Source organism: Tympanuchus pallidicinctus, unplaced genomic scaffold (genome assembly GCF_026119805.1).
Source record: "Tympanuchus pallidicinctus isolate F22 unplaced genomic scaffold, pur_lepc_1.0 scaffold36, whole genome shotgun sequence".
In the NCBI taxonomy this organism is placed as follows: Eukaryota; Metazoa; Chordata; class Aves; order Galliformes; family Phasianidae; genus Tympanuchus; species Tympanuchus pallidicinctus.
This window is the reverse complement of record NW_026294754.1, coordinates 234,080-260,806: the sequence shown is the minus strand read 5'-3', so window position 1 is coordinate 260,806 and position 26,727 is coordinate 234,080. Positions and strand designations below refer to the sequence as shown.

Here is a 26,727-nt window from a genome sequence, read left to right as displayed (position 1 = left end):
ACATTCCTGTGTTCATTGCCCATTCCCTTAATCTCTCTTGCAGGCTACCTCTCTTTTGCCATGCTGCCCCGGCCTCACCTGACACCCTGAATTCCACCTGGGACCATCTCTAATGCCTCCTGAAGTTCTTTTATACAGAATTCTGCCTCAGCTGTTTTCTGGGGTCAATTTTTCATATCATTGTTCCCCTTTCTGGATTCTGCAAGGGTAAAGCCCCCTTTGGCTGGCATGTGCTGAGAGCTCCAAGGTGCTGCACAGCCAAATGGAATAAATACTCCCTGGAGGAGGGGGAAGGAAGCAGGAAGTCCTTTCCCAAGGGCCACGAGAGATCCGATGTATTTGGCTTAGAACAGGGTTACGCTGATCTAAAGGGGCAGCACTGGCTTCCCAGCCTATATGTGCCACCGGACCCTGCAGGATCAGTCACTGCCAGAGCCGGGCTGCACGGCCGTCGCCCCCCTGTGCACACAAACAGCACGGATGCTCTTTAAGGGAAGGCGAGACAGGGCTCACAGTGACACAGGCAGTGCCACGAGTCCAAACACAACGGGCAGAGCAGGCGCTGCTAACAGGGCCTGTCGGCAGCCCTGGGCACAACGAGGATGAACCGGGTCCAGGGTCCTTCGACAGAGCAAGGCAAGGACAAATGCAGATAAAGTCAGAAAGAGAACTGGGGTTACGGCTGAAATACATATGGATATCCAAGGGGATCCACCCCAGTAGATGAGCTGCCTAAAACATGGGTTTGGGGTCTATGTAAGAGGCAGGATTAGGAACAGGGCTGGAGATAAATACACTAACATCGCTTCAGTCAGGCTTCAGTGCCAGACCTGATCCTAAATGGAGCTTCTGGAACCACAGGCAGATGGTGGGGGCTGGGGGTCCCAGGTAAGGTTAATCAGGGCGATTACAGCCAATTAGTGCTCTCAGGGCCCCATCATTCTCCACCATCTGCCTCTTCTAGGAAGGCCTTGGTTTGTGCTAAGCAATGTTAGTCCCACGCTGTTCTGCAGCATGTACTGCTTAGCCAGGATCGTGCAGCCAAGTCATAGAAGAGCAACAGCGTCAGAAGGATTCTATTCCCTTCATTAATTGTTATTCAGCCCTGGTTCACACTTGAATTCTGAAGCTGGTGACTCTAAGGTTATTTGGAAACACGTTTCGTGCCTGTTTTGGTTTTGTTTTGGCTGGTTTGGTAGGTTCTTGTTTTGTTTTGTTTTTTGCCCTTTCTGTTTCCTTCTTACATCAGACAAGGCGAATAACACAATACAAGGCTGCTCTCAACAACATGCTGCAGAGCAGCACAGACAGTAAGGAAAAAGCTGATGGAAGGGAATTAAGACTTTGCTTCCTGAACAGTGGAAGCAAGAGGTGGAAGGAGCAGGGGGAACTGAAAGCAGCTGTGCCCCTTGGGTACGGTGGAGCAGCCTGAACCAGGAGCATCACAGTGCAACTGAAGAAAGCAGCCCAGAGATCCAGCTGGAGGCTGGGGCCTCACACCAACAGCATCCCTAAGGGAAAAGCTGCGTTTCACTGCAGCCTTTGGAGACAAAATGTTTACTATAGGCAGTTGTTAATCAGTGCTGCAGCCGTGCTCCAAAGTAGGATGGGCAGAGGGGACAAAGACACTCAAATGTTGATAGCGGATGAGAGGGCAGAAAGCCTTACAGACAAACCCAGCAAAATGTGTATCTGTGTATCAGTGCATCTGACAGCCCCTCCATGTCTGCTGTGTAAATGTGTGACAACTGTAGAAAGGATGAGCGTGTTCTTAAATCTGTACACATGGTGAGCTGTGAAGGTTTATTGAAGTGACTGGCCAGATACGGTGTAGTTAGAACTAGGAATATCACATCAGTCTTGTGAATACTGGTATATAAAGGCATGTCAGTAGGAGAAACGTGCTGATTGAAAAGCACCAAAAGCAGTAAAATGTTAAACTAAAATAGCCATAGTTTGGCACAGCTACCATCTTTGTGCCAGGAAGGAAACTGAGGAAGAGAAAGGATGAAAGGCAGAGGGAGAAAGACCAGGATGGTAAAAGTAAAGAGAACTGCACTGTTTGGTGGTAGCATATATATGCACCTCTCCTGTGAGGAAAGGCTGAGGGAACTGGGCTTGTTCAGCTTGGAGAAGAGAAGGCAGCAGGGAGACCTGATGGTGGCCTTCAGTGCTTGAAGGGAGCGGATGAACAGGAGGGGGAACGGCTGTGTGTGAGGGTGGGTGGTGACAGGACAAGGGGAATGGCTTGAAAGTGAGACAGGGGAGGTTTGGGTTGGATGTGAGGAGGAAGTTTTGGAGGCAGAGGGTGGTGAGGCACTGGCACAGGTTGCCCAAGGAGGCTGTGGATGCCCCATCCCTGCAGGCATTCAAGGCCAGGCTGGATGTGGCTCTGGGCAGCCTGGGCTGCTGCTTGGCGACCTGCACACAGCAGGGCTTGGAGCTGGATGAGCGCTGTGCTCCTCTGCAGCCCAGGCCACGCTGTGATTCTATGAGCATCATTACATTAAAATGTCAGGTAAAGAAAAGGAACTGGGAGAAAGAAACAATGATGAAATGTACTGTTTCTTTCCTAGAATGAATGCAATTGAAATGGCATGTGCTCCTAGAGACCCAAGAAAGTGTTTAGGAACTCAGGGGAGGGACCTGATGCTGTGCTTTCAAGAGTTTTCTTTGATAGAGGCTGCTGTCACTGAGGGGCTCATGAAGTACAGCTGGGGCATTTTCCAATGAAATCGTTGACTGACCACTGTAAATACATGAAAAACTTGCTGTTTGCATTCAGCTTCCAAATGGATTGGAATTTGGCCAGGGATCTCAAAAACAGTATGAAGGACTGCTGCTGAGTGATTCAGGGACCTGGTAACACAGAATTAGTGGAAAAGTGCAAGGTAATGGACCCCTGCTTTGCCTCAGACTTCACCTGCAAGTGGATATTGCCTCCCTGGACTTCAGGAAGGCATCTGCACTGTTCCCATAAGATCTTCACAGACAAGCTGCTGAAGTATGGACTGGATGAGAAGGCAGCGAGGAGGGCTGAGAAAAGGCTTAATGGTAGAAGACGGAGGTGATCAGCAATGCAAAGTCTAACCGGCGGCCAGAAACGAGCACGGCAGGGTCGTGCAGAGCCTAATCCTGAGTCACACCTCCATTACTGATTTGGACAATGGGCAGCGTATCCTCAGCAAGTCTGCAGGTGACAACAAAGCTGGGAGGACTGGCAGATACACCATTGTCATGCTGGCTTCCAGAGGGACTGTGGCAGGCTGGAGAAACAGGCTGACAGAAACCTCAACAAGAAGAAGGACGAAGTCCTGCCCCTGGGGAGGAGCAGCCCCAGGCGTCAGGATGTGCTGGGACCACTCATCTGGAAAGCAGCTGTGCAGAAAAGGACCTGGTGGACACGACGACCATGAGCCAGCAGTGCGCCCTTGCTGCTGAGATGGGCCTGGCTGCCCCGAGCTGCGTAAGGCACAGCGCTGCCAGGGGGTGAAGGAAGGTGGTAAGGTGATCCTCCGCCTCTGTTCGGCTCTGCTGGGGCCTCACCTACAGCACTGGGTTCAGAGCCGGGTCATCCAGCATGAGGGAGATGTGGATGTCCTGGAAGGTCTGCAGCAAAGGTTTGATAGATGCTGGAGGGACTGCAGTATCTCTGCTGTAAAGAAAAGCTAAGAGAGCAGGGCCTGTCTAGTCTAGAGAACAGAAGATGCATGGAGAACATCATGAATGCCTATGAACAGCTGAAGTGGCAGTGCAAAGATGTCAGAGCCAGGCTCTCTTCTATGGTGCCCACTCTTAAGATAAGGGCCAATGGGCACAAACTGAGGCACAGGAAGCACTTCTTTGCTGTGCAGGTGACTGAGTACTTAGGTGACTCAGGCATTGTGGAGTTGTGGTCCTGGGCAGCCCCAGCACAGCTCTCCTTTCTGCGAGTCTGTGATCTGCATCCAACTGCCCTGAGCAGAGAGCTGCTCTGCTCCACCAGCCCTGCACGCAGCCAGCAGCATCTGCTGCCTGATCCTTCTTTCCTGCAGTTTGCTGGGAGATTTTGCTTGTGTACCCTGCAGCCGCTTGATAGGCACAACTGGGCAGAAGGGGAACCTCATGGAACTGCTGTGGCTGAAGTAGCAGAAAAGAAGGGCAAAAAACTGCAAGATGCTGCACGGTTAGGGAAAAAGAAAGTGCAGCACAAATATCGGGGAGCTAAGATTGCTCTGAGGGAAGGAGTGCACTGAGCAGGTGTGCCTCTCTGCAGTACACAGAGAGCTGGGAGAACAAAGACGGGCACTAAAGAATTCAGGCCTTATTTCACCTACCTCCTTCTAGTCCTCTGGCAAGATGGGATGGAAGGGAGTGGAGTCAACAGACCACAGAGCTCTTCTGAGTCCCTCAGAGGAGAAGGATAGAGAGTCACATCCTGCAGTCTCCAACTGCACAACTTTGAGCAAAGGCTTCTCCCTCCATCGGATCTGTCTGCAGGGCAGCACCCGAGCGCCTTGCCCTCCCAGCCTTATTGCTCACCCACGTGCCCCCCTTCACAGTCCGCAGTGCGTGAAAGGATGGAGTCCCTCTCAGCAGCCATTCTCTGGCTGTCCTCCCCATCTCCAGTAAGCACTGTCAGCAAGCAGGGAGCTCATCTGGAGCCCTGCCCTGGCTGGATCTCTGCTACGCACATGTTACGCTGCGGCTTTGGCAAACATCTGGCTCTGGGCTCCCGCCCCTCAGAGTGACGGCTCTTGGTGGGAGAGAAGGGGAGGCTGGCGCCAGTGTGGTCAACGATCCCACGCACGGCTCCCATTGCTTGAGTGTGTGCCAGGCATCCTGCCCTCCCCAGCCCTGGCACAGATGCTGACCAGCTAAAAGCAGCCAGGGAGCGGCCACGGCTGCTATTTCAGGAGTTGTCTCTGGCTCCGGGGTTGTGTCTCAGCCTCCAGCACGCTCGGGCCTCAGAGGAATGAACGGGGTCAGGGTTCGGCCCCAGTGATTGTCCAGCACGCGTGGCAGAGGCGAGGGTCAGAGCCTGAGGCTGCAGGATGCGCCACATCCGGGGGGACTCCTCTGCACAGCTGCAGGCGCTGTGTGCCTGCTCCGCTGCATCCCACGGCTACAGGGCGCAGCAAGGCTCTGGCTGGCAGCCCCACAGCCATGGTCCAGGCGTGGGAAGACGCAGGGCTGCTGCAGCCGTGCAAGAGTGAGTATGGAGAACAGGGGAGAGGCTGTGCCGAGATGTGGAAAAGCCCTCGGTTTTGAGAAAGAGGGGAAGCAGTGCAAACACAGACACTAGCGGGGAGGTAGAATCCCAATGGGGAGTAAGGCTGGACAAGACCCGCAGGAACCTGAAGGTGAGTGCAAACTTCCTGGGAGTCTTAGTGCTGCGGAGAGCAGGGGAAAGTAAGGAGCAGAACAAGGATAAGCAAGGCTGACACACAAGCATCCAGGTGTCCTCTCTGTTCGAGCAGCAGGGAGACAAAATGGGAGCTGCGGCAGACAGCTAAAGGGCACTAGGAACCTCAACAGAGCAGAAGAGTTTGGGGGCTGAGCAGGGGAGAAAATAGGACTCTGCAAGAAAAGTCTCAAGGGGATTCAAGCAGGGCAGCAGCGGTGTAGCGTAGGATGTCAGAGGGCCTGGATGCAACCTGCTGGGGGACGCTGATGCCAAGGACTTTAAAGTGGGTTGCTGGGCTGCAATTTGATTGCACAGAGCTCAGCAGCGAGAGCTGGCAGATTGTGTCTCCACAGCAGGAGAGGACACAGGCAGAGATGTATGAATAAGACTGGAGCTTGGCGTATCAGAGGGAGAGCAGCAGAAAGGGATGGGGAGCAGAAGACGCTGGGGTGCCCCAGGGCCGTGCCCATGAGGAAAAGCACTGCCAGCGAGAACTGTCCTGGGGGTAAAACAGCAAGGGTCCCCTGGGGGCAGACATCAGCAGCTGGCAGCAATCAAGGGGTGTGGAGAGAAGAGGAGGGAGCAGAGACTAAGGGAAGGGGAGGGGGAGCATGCTGTGGGGCTCTGCGAGGGGAGAAGCAGGGCTGGGCACTTTGGGGGGTAGGGTGCACAGGTGTGGGGCTGCGGGTGGCGCGGAGGAGGGACGGTGTGAGCAAGGACTGTAGGAGAAAGGGGAGCTCTAGGGGACCTGGGGCCAAAGCAGAGATGAAGGAAGAGGGGCAGCTGTGAGGGGGCTGGGGATCAGAGCAGAGGAAGGAGGGATCTGTGGAGGGGGCTGGGGGAGGAGCAGAGCATGGGTGGAGAGGAGCACGAGGGGCTGGGGCCTCTCGGCTGCAGTGGAAAAGCTGCTGCAGCTCCAGGGGAAATGCTACTTGAATTAATCATGGCGCTGGCTGCTGTGCCAAGCCCAGGAGGAGGCTGCTGGCAGCACAAGGAAATAACTTTCACAGGAATTTGGAACAAATGCAGCTCTTCTGGCGGTAACAACAGCGCTCACCTCCCCCAAAACCTCCCTGTGTACCAGCATCTCCCCCATGTCCCAAGTCCCTCTGCACCCCAGATTCATCCACACGATGGTCCCTTTCTCAGAAGCACTACGCACTCCCTCCCCTCACGCTGATCCCCAGTTAGCTCACAGACATCTCCTCATTTTGCCTCTGAAAGCTTGTCTTCCTATTTCAGAAGAGGAGAAGGCCTGTTCTGCGCTGTGCAAAAACCTGAAAATAGGTTAATGCTAAAGCTCTTGTCCCAAGAAATCGAATGCACACAGCAGCATCCTCCCGCTCTCCTTGGCAGCAAAGTCAGTGATCATCAGTCCTCCTGCTGCTCTGGTCCCCGTCTGTGGCTGCTCCCTGTGTTCCCTCACAAATATTCCCCTTCGGGGCCATAATGATGCAGCAGGAATATCCCTCAAACTCCGTGTTACTGTAGCCTGCTTTAGCCTAGAGCCCTTCTTGCAGGCGCTATATAGTGCACAGCCCCACAGGCTGCCCAAGTGCTGTTCATGCAGCACAGCCCCCCACAGAACCACAGAATTGCACTCGGGCTTCAAAGCTCATCAGACTTGTCCTCAAAACTGTAAGACAAGGATACACACTGTGCATGGGGTTGGTCAGCTTCTGATTGCTGATGTTCTTCCCCAACACCTAACAATGGTGTGTGTGGGTGCAAGTGAAACACACAAAGCCTGGTTCCAAAATCATTGATACTGGATCTATACAGGAGTCCATAATCAACCATCTCATCTCATTCACATTTCAGTCAAATCAACCACTGCTCACAATATGGGGTTTACACAACTCTCTGCTTTATGCAGACTGCCAGAGGACAGACAATGCTTGATTCAGCTTAAAAAGTTAGAAAGGCCCAGAAAGAAAATATCTGACCATGCATGCAGCTTGGTACAGCGTCAATCCAACAGAATGTTTGAAACAAATGTAAGCCAGCAGAGTGAATTTATAACAGAACAAAGTTCCACATCATGTAAACACAGCATTTGAATGTGAGCTGATGAGCCTTAAAGTATCCATGCCAACCTCATGAAGTTCAACAGGACCAAGTGCAAGGTCCTGCACCTGGCTCAGAGAAATCTCAAGCACAGATGCAGAACGGATGGAGAACGGCTTGAGAGCAGCCCTGAGGAGAAGGCTTTGGGGATGTCAGCTGATGAAAGACTCAACACGGGTTGGCAATGTGTGCTTGCAGCCCAGAAGGCCAATGGCATCCTGAGTTGCACTGAGAGAAGTGTGGCCAGCAGGGCGAGGGAAGTGATTCTGTATCCAGCTGTGGAGCCCCCAGCACAGGAAGGACATGGAGCTGTTGGAGCGGGTCCAGAGGAGGGCCGTGAAGATGATCAGGGGGCTGGAGCACCTCCCCTATGGGGACAGGCTGAGAGAGCTGGGGATCTTCAGCCTGGAAAAGAGAAGGCTGCGAGGAGCCCTTATAGCGAGTGGCCTTCCAGTACCTGAAGGGGCCTCCAGGAAAGCTGGGGAGGGAGCTTTTATAAGGGTGTGTAGTGACAGGATGAGGGGAAATGGCTTTAAACTGGAAGAGGGCAGATTGAGACCAGATATTATGTCTTCCTGTGAGGGTGGTGAGACACTGGCACAGGTTGCCCAGCCAGGCTGTGGATGCCCCCTGCCTGGATGCCCTCAAGGCCAGGCTGGATGGGGCTGTGAGCAACCTGGGCTATGGGAGGTGTCCCTGCCTGCAGCAGGGGTTGGAACCGGATGACCTTAAGGGTCCCTTCCAGCCCAAACCCTTCTATGATTCTATGATCTGTATTACCAGCTCATGTCTACACAGTGAAGCAGAGACAACTGACTAGTGTCTGCCTCCTGCTCTATTGTTTGATGGTCTTGTGTTCATTGGTTACTTAGGCTCTTTCTGTGCTTGTGTTTTTCTCTCATCTCAGATTTGAACCGTGGTTTGCTATTTCCTTTGCTTAGGCACACGCAGGGTCAGTTACTGTAGGCCTCGACCCATGATAAACATAAGTAATAAATAAATATGTCGAGGTTTCTTTACTACGAGATGCTGGAACAGCTGCCCAGGGAGGCTGTGGATGCCCCATCCCCGGAGATGTTCAAGGCCAGGTTGGATGGGGCCCTGGGCAGCCTGGTCTAGTATTAAACCTGGAGGTTGGTGGCCCTGCATCTGGTGGGGGGTTGGAGATTCAATGATCCTTGAGGTCCCTTTCAACCTTGGCCATTCTGTGTGATTCTGTGTGATTCTTTCTCAGGTGCTCAGGTCTGCTCTGCTCAGCCCTGTTTGTACATCAAACACAAAGAACACCGTGGTGGGGAGAATGGGATGTTGCTGGGATGCAGGAGACCTGCAGTGGTACCCTGATCAGTTTCGTGGTGTCCCCACCTCCCTGTTGTTCTGTCCTGCCCACACAGAGCAGATGTCAATATCCAAAAATGGAACTGGTCCTCCCATGGTTTCTGGCTTAGAAACTTGATGGTATGATGGAGACCAAAACCCTTTCTGTTCTGGGTCAGCCTTAGCAGCTGCTTTTGTCCTGCAGGACGTGTCAGCAAGGCCTGGGCTCTCATTAGCATTATGCAGGTCTGGACCCCCAGACAAGATGAGCCCTGATGCCTGGAAGTCACAGAGAGATGAAGTCAAGCAGTGGGAACAGAGGGTGTGTGGGGCTGCACTCCTGACTGCGACCTATGAAATGTGGCACCAGCTGCTGGCTGCTGTGCACCCCAAAGAGCCCACGGAAGCCCTCCAGTTCCTGACAGGGGTGGCTGGACTGGGCAGCTCAGGCCGCGGCTCCTTGGCTCCCAGCTGTGCCAGCTCCTCAGCCTGGCCTGAGCCTGCTGGGGCCTGGTGCTGAGTCGGCAGCCTGGCCGGCCTCCTTTCCCATCCTCTCACATTTCCCGGCCCAGAGGAAGCAGCAGCAGATGTGTGCGCTGTTTGCTTTATGCCGAGGCCACGAGGGAGGTACCTGCGCTCGGCCCAGATGCACCGTTTCCAAATGAAACATGAGGGCCAAGCCAAGACCATCGAAACCTGTCCAACCCCCCAGTCCCTGCCGGCTGCTGGACGGGTGCCTCCCTGCGCTGTGCTGTGCAGGCCAGGATGGCTTCACTGCCGCACCGCGTCTCAGCACGGCGCAGCCCTGTGGCCCCACCAGCATCTTCATGGCATCCCCACAGTCTCACGTCTTCCCACCTCCCTCCTGCCTGTCCTTGCACTTGCAGCCAGAAACCCAGCCTTCAGCGCCGGCGATATTTCCAGAACGCCTTCCTGCCTTTGCAGTAAGCAGCACTGAGCAGGATGGCACTGAGGGGCTCTGCCGCAGCTGAGTTGTCCCCGCAAGCACCTGAGGCCTCCGTGTCCCCCAGGGCAACCCCGCTCCTGCCCTGTCCCGGAGCCCATTGCCATCCTCAGCCTCCTCCTGACCTCCGTCCCAGCATGGCTCTGGCCCCACCTGTCCCACAGGGACAGACCTTGTGCTGCCCTGACGGAGCCTCCATGGTCATGCTGATGGAATAGACGGCACAGCTGAGCCCCCATGAGCGCTAACAGAGGGGCAGCAACCCCCCCCAGGACTCACTACACAGAGACTGATGTAGCACGTGCCTCTCAGCTCAAATCCCAAAGATGCTGCTTCTGAAGTAATATAACAGCAGCAGTCACGCATAACTAATGCTGCTGTCCATCACCAGAGGGAGAGAGAAGTTACCAGTCCTGCCACAAGCAGCTTGGAGGCCTGACCTTGCCCCTCAGCACTGTTGCTGGTACTCCAGGCTGACAAGGACAGCTCTGCACTTGTGCAAGCAATGCCTGGCAGAGCAGGTCACCATGTGAGCTGAGCTCGACGCAGCGCTTTGCACAAAGGGACTCCTTGAGATCTGCCTCTGGCATCAAAGGCACCCCCCAGCATGCAGATGTGTAACAGCGCTCTGCCAGCTTCCTGCTCACGGCGAGGGAACAGCTCTCTGCCTGTCGAAGCCATGAAATCTGCGTTACCATCCTTCTCACCTCCAACCTCTCACAGCCCTGTCTGTGCCCTCCTCAAGCTCAGCTCCTGACAGCTGCACCTACCTGTAGGAAGCAGGTACCGACTGGGGTGTTCTCCTTCAGGGACACGTTGTAGAAATTACTCCTGAACACCGGCTCGTTGTCATTGACGTCCTGCAGGGCCACAAGCACCACAGCTGAAGAAGAGAGGGCAGGGGTTCCCCTGTCTGTGGCCAGCACTGTCAGCTGAGGCTGAGGATCCTTCTCGTAATCCAGTGGGGCAGCAGTGGTGATGATACCTGTGGCAGGGTCAATGGCAAACCAGCTGGAATGGGTGTCTTGGCTGTGCACGATGCTGTACTGCACCTCCCCGTTGGGACCCTGGTCTTTGTCTCGAGCGGTCACTTGCAGGACAAAGCTGCCTGGGTACACAACCTCAGGGATGCTCTGTTTGTACTCCTGCTGGTCAAAGAGTGGAGGGTTGTCATTGATATCTATCACCTGCAGCACAAAGGTGGATTCTGCTCGGAGCGGAGGTGTTCCCGAATCAGTCGCTGTCACTCGCAAATCATAGGAGTCTCTTTCCTCCCGATCCAGAAGCTGGTCCACGCAGATAAGGTAGATGATGTTGTCCTTTGTAGTGAGGGCAAACTTGCCATCCCCCCCCTCCAGGGTGACATTGACATTGGAGTACTCTCCATAATCTGGGTCAGAAACAGAGATGCGTGCCACATACTGACCGGGCTGGGCTCCCTCAGAGATCTGAGGGGAGCCGTCTTCGCTCAGAAAGATGATGGTCATGGTGGGCTGGTTGTCATTGTAGTCGCGCACGTGGATAGTGACAAAGGCTGTGGTGACCTCAGGGTGGACAGCCCTGTCCCGTGCCTGCACCACCAGCTCGTGCACCTTCCTGACTTCGTAGTCCAGACCCTTGTTGAGTTTGATGACTCCAGTTCGGGAGTCGATGGTGAAGTACTGGTCAGGATCACTCTGTCGCCGGTTGATCTCATAAATCACATCACCGTTGTCTCCTTCATCCGCGTCGGACGCGAAGACCTGCAGGATGCTACTGCCAGGTTTCAAATTCTCTGATATGAGAGTATGGTAGCGGCTCTGGTTGAAGGTGGGAGCGTTGTCATTGATGTCCTGGACGGACACATCCAACGTCATCTGGCTGCTCCTGGGAGGAGAGCCCCCATCATAGGCTTCCAGCACCAGGGAGTACGACGAACGGTTCTCCCGATCCAAGACGTTGCTGACCACCAGGTCTAAATACAGGACCCCATTGGGTCCTCGCCGTGTTTCCAGACGGAAGGCCTGCCCCACATTGTCACCCTTAATCACGTAGCCTTGGGTATTGAGCAGGCCGCTGTCAGCATCAAAGGCTGGGTCCAAGGGAAATCTGCTGCCAACAGGTGTGTGCTCTGGGATCTGGAAAGTGCTGTGTTGCTTGGGAAAGGCTGGAGCGTGGTCGTTGATGTCATTAACTTGGATATTCACTTCTACTGTGATGCCCTCGGGGGTAACAGCTATGAAGCTGTAATGGTCCCGGGTCTCTCGGTCAAGGACGCGGGCTGTTTTGATGATGCCCCTGTTCTCATCTATCCACAAGTCAGTGGCAACGCCACTGCCCTCCTGCGCTGAAATGAAGTACATGTAGGCACTGGTGCCAGGGGGCAGGCCAGCACTGATGTCCCCAATGATGGTGCCTGCTGGCTGCTCCTCATCTATCTGTAGATCCAGGGTGCCCAGGACAGCAGAGCCCTTCTCTGCTCTCAGGCCCCCAAGGATTAGCAGCTCCAACAGAAGCATGGCCGACCCTTTCATCTGCTCCATTGCTAGTAACTTGCAGAGCAGAAGGTTGCTTGATCTTCTTTGCAGCACTCTTTAATCCTGCAAGGAATGCAAACCAGAGGAAGCTGGTTAAGAGAGAGCAGCAAACGAAGGACAGAATGAGAACATGGAGAGGGAGAGCCTGCCAGGTACCTTCCACTTGATTGCTCTGTATCACTTATCCCTCATGAGTCGAAAACTTGTTAGAGCAAAGGGTGTGAAGGAAAGGGAATGAAGCCCTAGGCCAGCACCTAAGGTCACCAAGCAGAGCAGACCTGGCCATGTGCTGGTGTTACCAGCTGGTACTCTGTCACATCGCTTTTTTTCCCACACAGCCAAGTATCCTTCCCAACTAGCAGCCTTCCTGGCAGCACCGGAGCCAGCTGGTTCCTGTGCCTTTAACAGCTGAATGCTTCCTGCAAAGCTGAGAAACAGTGTCTGCAAGACCTCAAGATTTTTGGACAAGCAGCAGCCTAGCACCTCTCTATCCTGAAAAATATGGTCTTAAAACTGGGAGCGATCCCAACAAGTGACCCTGCCGAACCCCCCTTCCCCAGTAGCTTGCTTTTCATGGCCACAGGGATTTAGGTTCAAAAAAAATGCAAAGTGCAAATCGGGTGTCCCTGGTGGGGTGCAGCAGAACTGGAATGGGCTTACATCCAGAGCACGATAAATCAGAATGGCTCCATTGCAAAGGACAGACCCACGGCCGGGAATGCCCAAGATAAAACCCCGTCCTCACAGGGCAGACAGGGCCCATTGTTCAACCAGGAAAGGAGATCTGGGGATGCCCCAAGCTGGTACCATGGAGGGTGGTGGTGGCACAGCAGGAACGCAGCAACTCCCTCTGAACCGCCAGCTGCCCTGGCTCCTTCCCCGTCCCACTCTCCACTGCTCGCTCTCCTCCTTTGTCTCCTTCTCGCTGCTCCTCGCTCGTTCTGGCTCCTTCACTCCATTTCCCCCTGCTGTAGCTTCATTTCACTGCAGCAGTGGGGGAGGGACAAGAAGGGAGGAGCGGCTCCGTGCAGCCGCAGCACTGCTGGACACGCTGGCCGTACGTGCGGCACCCAAAGGCTGTGAGCCCCCCAGGGCTCTGCCCACCCTCCCTGCAGGCAGCCAGAGCAACTCAGCAGTCAAAGTGCTCGTGCACAACACCAGCCCCAGTGCCGCTCCGAGCCGCCGGTAAACGAGGCTCAGTGGTCTGCAGGGATGGCGGCAGCATGAGCTCACACTTGGACTCTCTTGAAAGCATTTGCTGCTGGTCCCATAACCACGCTCAGGAGCAGCTCATGGCAGACGCAGGACGCCAGAACCTCCCTGTCTTGGGGGGGCAGAGGTGGCTCGTGCTGCCTGGTTTGGGGACTACAAATGGCAACCTTTGGTCTGCAGAGCCCTACAGCAGCGCCAGCCCTTTCTGAGAGATGTGGTACCGTTATTTGTTGGCCCTCTTTCCCACCTCAGGACAACTGTTAGGTTGATTTTTCTTGCAGGAATTGTGGGTTGGTGACAGAAATAAAAGTCTAAAGAAGTGTTTCCTACATATAAAAGAATGTTTACCTCAGTGGGCTACAGGAACTAGAAACCCGTGCACACCCCCAGTGCCTGATGCCTGTGCAAGCAATGCCACATGCTGCTCTTGCACCTAGCAAACACGAATCCTCATCATCTCTCAGGAACAGAAGGTCAAAGAAGTTACAGGTTCTTGAGGACTGCTAGCTGCTGAGCTGCACCAGTTCAGTGGTCCTCGCCAAGTCCATTGCTCTTCCTCTTGGGAGTCAATGAAACTTCCCCAGAACAATTACGTGCATCTAGAATTGGGAGAACGGGATCCAAATTTGCTTCTGTGATGCAACTGCATCATCCTAACTGTAACTTGGACACTTGGGTCAAGGGAAGGTACAGGGCAGAGTTCAAAGCCCTGGCAGGTGGGTAAATGAAAACTCAAGTAAAAGGAGAGTAGAAAAAATAGAGTAACAAAAAGAGGGATGCAGCGAGGGGATCTCAGTGGCTGAGGATGGGATAAAGCTGAAACGTCTTGAGTAGCACCTGGCACAGGTAAGGGCACAGATATGGGGAAAAGAACCTGCCCTGGTTTGGTTACTGATGTCACTCATGGAAAGCAGAAGGGAGAGCAGCAGGGCTTTGTGCTGCTGTGGGGACGGGGAAACTGGGAACGTGAATGGGGGTGTGAAGAGCAGCTGAGAGCGCTGGGGCAACGCAGTAACACAAAGTCAGGTTTCTGGGGGGATGAAATGAGTGCAAACTTCTCCCTTTCCCTCCTTCCTGGATGCAGTCAGAGCTTTGCTGCCTCCTGGGAAAGAGACGCGACTGCCTGCTTGCCAGACTGCACAGGTCCAGGATGGGCAGAAGGCCCCCGGGGTACCGGCAGCCCTTTACTCCTATGGGACTTGCAGGGTTGGGACAGCAAGGAAGACAGCGGTAACCTCAGTTGATGCAGAGTCACCAAATCGAACAGCTGCTTCCAATTAGCAGATAGCTCAGTGCGAGGGGCTGGCTTGAGTGGTCCAGGCCCAGGCTGTGTAATGTGAGCCGGACTGCCCTGCTCCCCTCCCGCCCCTCCCACTACCGGGCACTCAGTTTCCTAGTAACAAATGGCAGCAAGAGCCTCTGAAGGAACGGTGGTGAGTATCACAGTCTGTCCGGAGAGCAGGCTGGGGTGCAGAGCCACAGTAAGGGAGTCGACAGGAAGGGTGCTGCAATGCACAGAGGCGTTTCCAGGCCTGGCTGATATGCCCAGGCATCAGGGGAGCCGAGACTACACTTAGGAGATGAGCCTTGCTTAGAAAAAATGCATAAGGAACTACAGAAGGACCAAAGCAGAATCCCCTGCTTGCAAGCCTGCCAGTGGCACTGCTTCTCATGTCGGCCACGGAGAAGGGAAAGCAGGCCCGGCACTGGCAGAGAAGCTGGAAAGACGGCACCCACTCTGCATGCCACAAACAGATGTCAGAGTGCTTGCTGTGCAAAAGCTCCATCAAAGCTCAAAGCTGCACACGCTGCTGATGCCATACCCAAAACTTCATGAGGGGCCATGATTCATCCAGTGATGTTTTCAAGACTCCACATCAGGAGGGACGTAGAATCCCATTTCATCTTTGCTGGGCACCACTCACCGTGCTGGAATATGCTCTCCTGTTCTACATCCATGCAGGTCTCTCTCAAGACTTCCAGATTTTCCCAAAGCCAAGCACGGTCCAGCCTTGCCTGCAGTGCAGCCCTAGTCTGAAAACTTTCAACCTCTGCTGTCCGTTATGACCTGAGCCACCTCCATGCCTCCCAGCCCCATCTCCTTACACCTGCATCTGCAACACCAGCATCTCTATTGCTCACTCCCACAGTTGCCACACAGCCTAATCTTCTAACATCAAAACAAGCAGTGACCAGCAGTGGTAGCCATTCTCTAAGGATGCAGTCAAGCTCCACTTCATCCCCATGGATTCAATTCCTGTGCCACACGAGGGCTTCCTTCAGGCTATCCTGTCTCTGAAAACATTATTCCTACAAAGGAAGCTCTAATAAAAGCTCCTCACGCAAAAGCCAGTTCCCACAGTCCCGGCCCACAAGCCATCAGCACTGGCTGTGCCCTGCCACACTGCGTGCCCACTGCACAGCCGTCCCGGGGTGTCGAGGCTCTCTGGCCGTCGGGCTGCCCGGCCCCCGGCGCTCCCCGGCTGTCCTTGGGGCTCTCCATCTCTCGGGGCTCCCGGCCGTCTCCCCCTGCGGCTGCTGGGGCTCCCTGCCCTTCGGGGCTGCCCAGACACGAGGCGTCCCTTCCTCCCGGCGCTCCCGGTGCCCGCGCACACCGCCGTTCCGGGGCTCTCCCCGGCTCTCCCCCCGCACGCCGCAGCCTCCGTTCCAGCACACCGCCCGCCCCAGCCCCCGCTCCGCTCGGGCCCGCAGCCCCCGCCCGGCGCCTCCGCGGCTCCTCCGCCGCGACCGCCGAACGCCCGCCCAGCGCCGGCTCAGCCCTGCGGCTCCCCGTCCCGGCGCCGCTCCCGTTCCCGCACCGTCCCGCTCCCAGCGCCGGCCTCAGTGCCGTCGCGCAGCGGGCGAGGCTGATCGGCCGATCCGCGGTGCTGCGCCGCCGCGGGCGCACCCCCAGCCCCCCCCCCCCCCCCATTGTCTGCGCGGCGGAGGCAGAACAAAGCGCCCGGTCCAGTCCGGCCCGGCCCGGCGTGCGCTGATGCGGATGTGCGGCACAGCGGTTGAAGGCGGGGAGGCGGCGGGAGCGGATCGGTCCGGCGCTGGCACTTACAGCTCGCGTCCCGCGCCGGCAGAGCTCGCATCCCGCACGATCCGGTCCCGGCGAGACGTCCCGCAGCAGCGCGGGTACCCCGGCACCCCAGTACCCGGCGCTCTGGTGCCGACACCGCTCCGGTACCGCCGGCCGCTCCGGTACCTTCAGTGTGTTCCGGTGCCCTCCGGCGCCGTGCCCCCACCCCGTCCTCCCGGAGCTCGGCCTCCCGGTGCCGCGGCCGCCCCGGTGCCGCAGCCGCCCCGCGCAGAGCTCGGCTGCAGGCGGCGGATCGGCGCTGGCTCGGCGCGGAGGCTCCTGCTGAAACCCGACCCAGCGCCGCCCTCAGCCCCTCTCTCCCCCCGCCGCCCCCATCCCCGCCCCGCCACCGGAGCGCGCCGGCAGAGCGCGGCCCCGGGCCGGGGTCCGCGGAGGTGGGTCGACGTGGTGGGACGCGGGATGCGGGACACGGGGCGCGAAGGGGCCGGGGAGCAGCGGCGAGGAGGGGGCCTGAGCGGAGCGGGGGGAAAGGCTGCAGCTGGGAGGGATAAAGGGGGAACGGGTAGGAAGCAATAGGAGCCAGAAACCTGGGGAACTGAGAAGAGGTGGGAAAGAGCGAGGGGCGAGGACGGGGGTGGGAAGGGACGGGGCAAGGAGAGGGCTGGGCAAAAAGAGGTGGAAGGAGACGGAGGGTGGAACTGGGGGGATGTGGGGACGCGATCACAGCGGCACGGCCCGTTTTCTAGTCTACCACAGTTCCTTCTTTAAAAGCAAGCGCAGTTTGGGGTGTTGGAGCTTCATGATCGCTGAGGTCTCTTCCAACCCAAGACATTCTATGATTCTATGATGCTATGCTTCTGTAACCTGAAAACCTCGTGTTGAGGCTCCTAATGCTTGGGAAGGACAACAATCATCTGCAGCGCCTGCCATTCAAGTTACTGGAGCCCCATCAGCCTATACTAAGAATAAATACAGAACAAGAGCGGGTGATGGTCCACGCTGCTCCCTTGGCTTAAAGGGGCCACCTCGACTAGTTTTCTCTGCTCCAGACTGGCCAGGTCACAGCAGTGTTGGTGTATTGACCAGCAGCATTCCCTGGGGTTCTGGAGAAAGAAGTAAAGATGATGATGCTTCACATGGGGGCCCAAGGACCTGGGGAACTCTTTGCCATTGGACGTTATGGATGCTCAAAATTTGCACTGGCTCAAGGGCTGTCTGGATTAGTTCACAGAAGAGAAATTCTTTGAGGGCTCCTGAATGAGCTGAACAAGCTGCCTCCAGGTCATGAGCTCTGAGTTACAACGAATTGGGTCTGCCCCACTCCACTGCAGTGAAGTGGAACGTAGCACACGTTTCTCCTATTCTTCCACACCTTCTTTGTGGCTACCCTTGGAGGCTGCTCTGGAGCTAGGAGTCTTGGGCTGACTCCCAGTGAGGCAGTCATTGCTGTCCTTCAGCTGTTCCAAGTGTAACAGTGACATTTCAGCCTTGGTTCAGCTATTGTGTGTTTACTTCTCTTTATTTTTGTCTACCGTTTGTTTTTTTTCTGCTTTTTTTTCTTTTCCTAAGTTAATCACACACACAGGGCTGACGGTCCTTTCAGTAGCTTGTTGATGTTATTGCAAAGCTGCTGTCTATCATATATGAAAAAAGTGGTTTTGGAGATATCTGTGGTGACTGGAAATAAGCTAACATTACACTCTCTTTTAAGAAAGGCAAGGAAGAACTCAGAGAACCATCGGTGTTTCAGTGTCGAATCATGGACCACATCGTCTTGGAATCCATTTCTGAACGTGGAGAACAAAGAAGCAATCAGGAACAGGAGATTTATGTAGCACAGCTTGTGCTACACCAGCCTGACTGCCTTCTATGACAGAATGAGTGGCCGAATGGCTGCAGAGCAGTGGATGAAATGTACCTCCATGTTGTCTCCCACAGAATTTGCATTTATAACCAAAGAAGTTCGTGCCGAATGAAGGAGGGAGCATTAGGGGGCCTGAAAACTGGTACCTCTGGGCTCAGTAGATATTTCAGTGTAGGGCAGTGGCTGGCAGTCATTGGAGCATGCCAAGCTTTGATTTGGGAGCCAGTATTTTTCAGTGTTTTTATTCATGACGGATGAAAACACAAAGGACGAGGCTGCAGGTGGCACTGGGAGGGACATCTAAAATGTTGCACAGCACAACTGATTCAGAGAGAAAGTCTTAAGAACGGAGTCAGCGGAATCCACACGAGGTTCAATAAAAGTAGATTTCTGTGCCTGAGGCAGCACAGCGCCGTAGCTGTAGAGGCTGTGAATCAGCTGGAGGAGCTGCAGGTCCTGCTGAAAAGAACATGAAGGCAGGAGTAGGCAGTGAGTGAAGAATCTGTACGCTTTCCTTGCAAACACGGCAAACCAAACACCTCACCAACTTCAACAAAAAGGTGAGCAGCACATCAAAAGAATAATTATCCTCCTCAGCTTGGGATGCGGTGAGGCTGAACCTGGTCTCCTTGGTACATTTTTGGCTCCATCCATTCATGAGGGATATTGAAATAGGACACAGAGATATGGCAGACATGATCTACAAGGACAGGCTAAAGAAGTAGTGCTTGCTTTGCCTGGAAATCAAAGAGCTGTAGAACCATAGAACCACGGAACCATGGAACCATAGTCATAGAATCATGGAATCATGGTTTGGTTTGAAAGGGAACTCTGGAGATCATCAACCCCAACCCCTCTGCTAAAAGCAGATTTCCTGCAGTAGGTTGAGCAGGAAAGCATCCAGGCGGGTCCTGAATATCTCCAGAGAAGAAGACTCTACAACCTCTCTCTGGGTGGCTTCTTCCAGTGCTGTCATCCTCACAGTAAGGAATCACAGAATCACAGAATGACAGCATGGCCTGGGCTGCACAGGAGCACAGCGCTCACCCAGCTCCAAGCCCTGCTGTGTGCAGGTCGCCAACCAGCAGCCCAGGCTGCCCAGAGCCACATCCAGCCTGGCCTCGAATGCCTGCAGGGATGGGGCATAAAGAAGTTCTTCTTCATGCTTGTATGGAACTTCCCGTGTTCCAGTTTTCTCTTATTGCCTTTTGCCTGGCTCCATCCGTTTCCCCCTGCACATTCAGGTACATTAGACACCTCCAATAACATTGGTAGGATCACCTCTCAGCCTTCTCCACGCTGAAGAGCCCCAAATCTCGGATCCTTTCCTCATACAGGAGATGCTGCAGGTTCTATTAATCTTTTGGCTTTCCTCTGGACTCTCTCTAGATGATCCCTGCCTTTTTGGAACTGGACAGCTCAGAACTGGACACAGTATTCCAGGTGTGTCCTCACCAGGGCAGAGTAGAGGAGAAGGACCATCTCCCTCCATCTACTGTCCACGGTCCTTTTAATGCACCCCAAGATACCACTGGCTTTCTTGGCCAGCAGGGCACACTGCTGGCTCGTGACCAGCCTGTTGTTCACCAGGAAACCCTGGTCCTTCTCTCCGTGTTCCCCTCCAGCAGGTCATCCCCCAACCTGTACTGATGCTGTGGCTGTTCCTCCCCAGGCACAAGAATCTACACTTCCTCTTGTTAAACCTCACCAGGTTCCTCTCCGCTCTGTTCTTCAGTCTGTCCAGGTCTTGCTGAACGGCAGCACAGCCTTCAGGGCTGTCAGCCACTGCTCTCAGTTTTGTACCATCAGCAAACATGCTGAGGGTGGACTCCATCCCTTCACCCAGATCAGTGATGAAGATGCTGAACAAGACCAGACCCAGCACCGACCCGCAGGGAACACTGCTGGTTTCAGGAGTGCAGCCAGGCTCTGCGCCGCCAATCCAGCGCTCTGAGCTCTGCTGTCAGCCACTCCTCAATCCGGGTAGGGTAAGGCTGTCTAACTGCACAGTGCTGCTATCTGAAGAGCAGAGAAGCACGATGGAGCCCAATGCTTCTTCATAGTGGCAGACAATAGAATAGGAACAATTTCCACAATTACAGCTCGACTCATTCAGAGTGGACTTCAGGAAACATTCTCCATCAGGAGCGCAGTGCAGCGCTAGGAAAAGCTGCTCGCATGGGCTGAGTTCCTACCTTGCAAGGTTTCAATGCAGACCTGGCCTTGTGTTTTTGATAGCCCTGATTCAAAGGAGAGGTTGGGCTGTGCACGGATGGATGTCCCTTTTAACCATGATGGGATAAGGCTACTATGAAGGTACTAATTTAATTCCATTGCTATTATGCCTATCCATAGTAACACCTTTTTCTTTTATGATGTTTTGGTCAGCATTTATATTCACAAGGCCTCTTTACTTTGTTTCACTGTTGAACCTTATCAGTGTAACCTTTGTTTTCTTTCTTTTTTTTCTGCCTGAGATCTTTACTGTAAAAAGATTAAATAGATGAGCTCCAAAACTGCATCTAGAAAAGACGGCATTCTCTCAAGCCTACAGCTTCTGATTTACTAATAATCCCTGTTTATTTCTTAGATAGTTGTCTAATATGCTATTCTGACAAACTCGCTGCATTTTATCACATGCCATTTATTGTCCCATTTCCAAAACCTGTGTTGAAACCCATGCATAACTCTACAAGTGCAGTCTAGGGGCTGCTGCATGATGCTGCACCAAGTTGGTAGATACTTAAGCATAGCTGGAAGGCAGCACAGGTGTGCTCTGCATGCACTGTGTTTCCCTAGCTCTACAGGCACATACATCACGCTGCCTCTCACGTCTGTTCTGTCACCACAGTGACCTTGATTCTGGAGTGCCACACATCCATACCCCAGAATTGACTTTGCATGTCCCCACTCTGATCGCCAGCAGGTAGGAAGTGGTCTGGCACTATAGCACCTTCCTGCTAGATGGCATTTTGCTTCTGGCCTGGATAGGAGCAATGTGGCAGGTAGCCCAGAACTGACTAAATCGCTCAGAGGGTTCCACTTTTGCATGTTGAAGGCTGGCTCAGAAATCCCAAACAGGAAATCTTTCTAGGATGTGCTCAGGCCCTGGTTCCCGGATGTTCACAGCAAGCAAAGGCTTCCTACATTCAGAATGGAGGTTAAAAATAAAAGAATTGAGCACCTGCTCAAAGCGTACATGGCCAGGAGGGGCAGCGGCTGGAGTTCAGGACAGTGCTCTAAGACAGATGTAAGGTTGAGACCGCAAAGCAGACTTTGAACTCTTCAGGGAACTGCTTGACAGGGTGACATGGAGGAAAGCCCTGAGGGGAGAGGGGCCCAAGAAGCTGGTTGGTATTCAAGGACCATCTCCTCCAAGCCTGGAAGCAGCGCATCCTGAGAAAAAGGAAGGCAGGCAAGAATTCCAGGAGGTCTCTGTGGATCAAAGGCCAGTCAGTCTTTCCTCTGTGCCTGGCAAGATCATGGAGCAGATCCTCCTGAAGGCCCTACTGAGGCACATGGAAAATAAAGGCAAGGTGACTGGTGGTACCCAGCATGGCCTCACCAAGGGCAAGTCATGCTTGACAAGCTTGGTGGCCTTTTATAACGGGGTTACAGCATCGGTGGATAAAGGAAGAGCACCTGACATAATCTACCTGGATTGTACAAAGCATTTGACACAGTCCTGTGTGCCATCCTGGTTGCCAAATTGGAGAAAAATGGATTTGATGGATGGAGCACCGGCTGGGTAAGGAATTGGGATGGTGGTCGCGCTCAGAGAGTTGCAGTCAGCGGCTCAACATCCAAGTGAAGGCAGGTGACGAGTGGTGTTCCTCAGGGATTGGACTGGGGCTGCTGCTGTTTAACACCTCTGTATGTGACTTGGACCGTGGGATGGAGTGCACCCTCAGCAAGTTTGCAGATGACACCGAGGGGTGCAGGTGACATGCTAGAGGGAAGGGATGCCATCCAGAGGGACCTGGACTGGCTTGAGAGGTGGGTCCACGCCAACCTCACAAAGTCCAACCTGGCCAAGCTCAAGGTCCTGCACCTGCGTCGGGGCAATCTCAAGCATGGATTTAGGATGGGCAGAGAATTGCTTAAGAGCAGCTCTGAGAACAAGGATTTGGGAATGTCAATTGATGAGAGATTCAACATGAGCCAGCAATGTGTGCTTGCAGCCCAGAGAGCCAACCATGTCCTGGGCTGCATCAAGAGAAGTGTGGAAGAAGAAAAGGGCAAGGGAGGTGATTCTGACCCTCTACTGTGCTCTTGTGAGACCCCACCTGGAGTACAGCATCCAGCTGTGGGGCCCCCAGCACAGGAAGGACATGGAGCTGTTGGAGCGGGTCCAGAGGAGGGCCGTGAAGATGATCAGGGGCTGGAGCACCTCCCCTATGGGGACAGGCTGAGAGAGCTGGGGATCTTCAGCCTGGAAAAGAGAAGGCTGCGAGGAGCCCTTATAGCGAGTGGCCTTCCAGTACCTGAAAGGGCCTCCAGGAAAGCTGGGGAGGGAGCTTTTATAAGGGTGTGTAGTGACAGGATGAGGGGAAATGGCTTTAAACTGGAAGAGGGCAGATTGAGACCAGATATCAGGAAGAAATTCTTTCCTGTGAGGGAGGTGAGACACTGGCACAGGTTGCCCAGCCAGGCTGTGGATGCCCCCTGCCTGGATGCCCTCAAGGCCAGGCTGGATGGGGCTGTGAGCAACCTGGGCTATGGGAGGTGTCCCTGCCTGCAGCAGGGGGTTGGAACCGGATGATCTTAAGGGTCCCTTCCGACCCAAAGCATACTGCAATCCTTTGATTTGAAAAGCCTTTGAAAGAAAGCCATGAAGTAGAGAGTTGCAAGGTTATCTCAGATGGCAAATGGAGCTGTTACCTCAGCTTCACAGCTGTATATTCACAGCTTGGTTAGAAAGAAATGCTGCTAATGCACTGCTGCTGGATGTAACCCAATAGCTGACTTTCAAACTTACAGTGCAAGAGCTGTTAATCTCTTGGTTGTCTAAATGGACACAAAAGTCCTGCCACATAGGGTTCTTGCAACAGACATATTTCTGTGCCATGGGTTTTGTTCATGAGCAGCAGGGAGCCCTGAATGTAAGGTCTCATTGCTGGGCCTCATGTGATGGATGGCTGCAGTGTAGAGCAGGGAAAGTTCAATTCTTCCATTAATTTGTTACTTCAAATGCTTACAACCATAGAATATTTTTGAAGATTGGCAGTCCTAGAAGCAGGTGGACTGAGCAGTGGTGCTAACATCCTATCAGATGATGCCTGAGGCAGTGATACGCTGCCATCTCCTTGCCTTTGGTCCTACTCCTGGGATGTCATCCTGGCTGTGACTCCCAGTCTGCCCTTTGCAGGCTCTGTTCAGCACAGTTCTAAATGCCAAGCACTTGTTGTGAAACCTGCATCCTTTAGTGGGATTCTCTAGCACAGTAAAACCTTTGAAATAACTCTGCTTGAAAAGCTTTCCTTTGCACCTCCTCATCTTAACCCTACATTGTACCACACATCTTGCATGCTGACTGCCTCTGCTCGTTGTTCCACCAGTCCCAGCCCAGGACTTGTCTGCAATTTGGCCAGTTCATGCATTCTCATCATTCAGATCTCTTGTAATTTGACTTGGGATTTCTCAAACAGATCATTTGGTATTAAAGTTACAGCAGCATCCGAAGGTTAAGTCTTCAAGCGCAGAAATAAAACAATTCACTTCCAGAAGACAAAATAATCAAAATTGAGACCTACGAGAAGGTAGAAAAAATAAGGAACGTGGAAGAATGAGGCTGCAGGTGATGCAGTGGTGATATTCCTTGCAGCTAATTTGTGAACAGTGTAGTATTGGCAGATCTGAGGCAGAAAAAACCCCAAACATCCAGGCCTGTCAACTGCCTTATTTCTACAACTCAGAGAGGGCTCAGCTGAATCCAGTCCTGCTTAGCAGCTGTGCATCAAGTGGTTCTTCCAGCTCTCCCATAACAAAGACATCATGAACCTGCAAGCCAATCTATTCAGCATTACATTTTATTCACTGAAATCAAAACCTCTTATTTTTTGTACTATGTATCAGGAACACTGGAAGCAGATTTTTCTCTTTGCCATTTTCTTCTACAAACCAAAGCCGTTCTCATATTGCTTCCCTCTTTAAGAGAAACTGCCCCAGAGTATTTAATCTTTCCATAATGCGTTTTCTCACCCTCCAGCCACCTCCTCTGCACTTTCTCAGAGCAGTCAGCGTTCTCTGAAGTGCCCTCACTACGACTGCACACAGTACTGCAGGTGAGCAGAGAAAGTGGAGCCAGAAATGTTACTTGAAGCATCTTGCAAATCACGTTCTCATTTACACCATCTTGTGTGTTTGTTTTCACAGCAGTGTGCCCTTGGCTGAGTCATATTCAGATTACAGATAACTCTAAACCCAACATTCTTCTGGAGTGCTGTTGTTTAGGTAATTTTAATAATTATATTTTTAAATATTTCTAGCCAGTAATAATAGCGATCCCTATGCCTATGCAAAATAATAATAGCAACAATTCAAACTATAAAATATCTCGTAGTTTTATTACAATTTCTAGGATATGCCTATCATGGATAAATGAGCGGAGAAGTAGGACAAGTTGTTTCTCTTAGATTTTGAACCCACAGAAAATATTACAGAATCACAGAATTATGGGGCTGGAAGGACCTGCAGGGATCACCGAGTCCAACCCCTGCAAAACGGGCTCCTACAGCAGGCTGCAGGTGGGCGTCCAGGCGGCTCTGGAATATCTCCAGGCAAGGAGAAGCCACAGCCTCCCTGGGCAGCCTGTTCCAGAGCTGCGCCGTCCTCCCCGTGAAGAACTCCCTTCTCAGCCACGGGCAGAACTTCCCGTGCTCCACTTTACGGCCATCTCCCCTTCTCCTGTCCCCACAGACCACTGAGAAGAGGTTGGCCGTGTCCTTTGGACTCCCACACCTCAGATATTTATAAACATTGATCTGATCCCCTCTCAGTCTTCTTTCCCGAAGGCTGAGCAGACCCAGGTCACCTCTCTTACCCTGCTGGCCACGCTCCTTCTAATGCACCCCAGGATCCCATTGCCCTTCCTGTCCAGCAGGGCACACTGCTGTCGTCCACCAGCACCCCCAGTCCTTCTCTGCAGAGCTCCTCTCCAGCAGCTCACGTCCCAACCTCTGCTGATACCTGCGCTTGTTCCTTCCCAGGTGCAAGGCTCAACACTTGCTTTTGTCACACCTCACCTGGTTTGTTCCTGCCCAGCTCTCTGGCCTGTCCAGGTCTTGCTGAATGGCAGCACGGCCTTTTGGTGTGCCGCCACTTCTCCCAGCTTTGTCTCATTGATGCACTTGGTGAGGATGGACACCTATCGCCCCACCAAGGTTGGAGATGAAGATCCTGAACAAGACCAGACCCAGCACCACCCCAGGGAGCCCCACACTCACAGCCCTCCAGCCGCACTCTGCACAGCCGATCACCCCCTCTGAGCTCGGCCACTCAGCCGGTTCTCTGCCCACCTCAGCATCCACTCATCTCTCCCACAATCAGATTCATAGTGAAGATGTCGTGGGAGGCAGCATGAGAAGCCTTGCTGAAAATACACATCAGTTCTTTAGGTTATGGGGACAACTGGATAGTTTCAGAAATTATTACTAATGCAGAGCACACGTGTAAGGATGCTTCGAGGTGATGGGCTTTTTGGTTACATCTTGATCATTTGGACTGGGAAGTCAAATGCAGCTCAGCATAACGCTGCCAACACACTCTGGTACAACACTGACTGAAAAGAGCGCCGGTGAGACAGAGAGGCTTTGGTTACTTGAAACAATAACAAGAAAAAAAAATCAGTCAACTGGTTAATATTTCCAATGACTGTTAATTTATTTGATAAACGTGTATGTAGATGTAACAGACCTCTTTAAGGTGTGGGCCCTAGATCTTTATGACACAGACATAAAAGCAGGATTAAACACTATGCTCGTGTTCCATATTACATCAAATGATTAACTGCAGATGAGAAATCCTCCTCCAGCAGTTTTTCTAATGAGGTCTTACACAGATCTCCCCGTAGTTCAATGCTGCTCAGCATTTTGACTAACAGTCCGCAAGGAAGTATCAGCTACCTGAACAGAAGCACATGGAACAATAGGAAAGTTATATCACTGCAGTGTTCAGTATTGTGAATACTGCAGAAAACTCAGAGTGGCCAGAGAAGAGTCACAAGAACGAGCCAGGATCCAAAGAACAATTTTAACATGGGCAGCTTTAGAAGGATAAGAAAATGGAGCGAGTTCCAAGGATCTGTAAGAGTGCTGCTTGCCCCATTTACCCTGCTGAAGCGAAGGGTGAATTCTG

General features: G+C 53.3%; 1 protein-coding gene across 1 annotated transcript in view; it reads right to left on the bottom strand.

The window, feature by feature from the left end:
- The window catches only part of DCHS1 (dachsous cadherin-related 1), a 49,683-nt gene extending 32,883 nt beyond the window's left edge, over positions 1 to 16,800 (bottom strand). Inside the window, exons 1-2 of the mRNA XM_052699259.1 lie at positions 16,530 to 16,800; positions 10,505 to 12,313 (exon numbers count right to left, since the gene is read on the bottom strand). Of these exons, the coding sequence (XP_052555219.1) occupies positions 10,505 to 12,256 (1,752 nt within the window). The 5' untranslated portion in view covers positions 12,257 to 12,313; positions 16,530 to 16,800. The remainder of the gene's footprint in view (positions 1 to 10,504; positions 12,314 to 16,529) is intronic.
- Between the last annotated feature and the right edge of the window lie 9,927 nt (positions 16,801 to 26,727).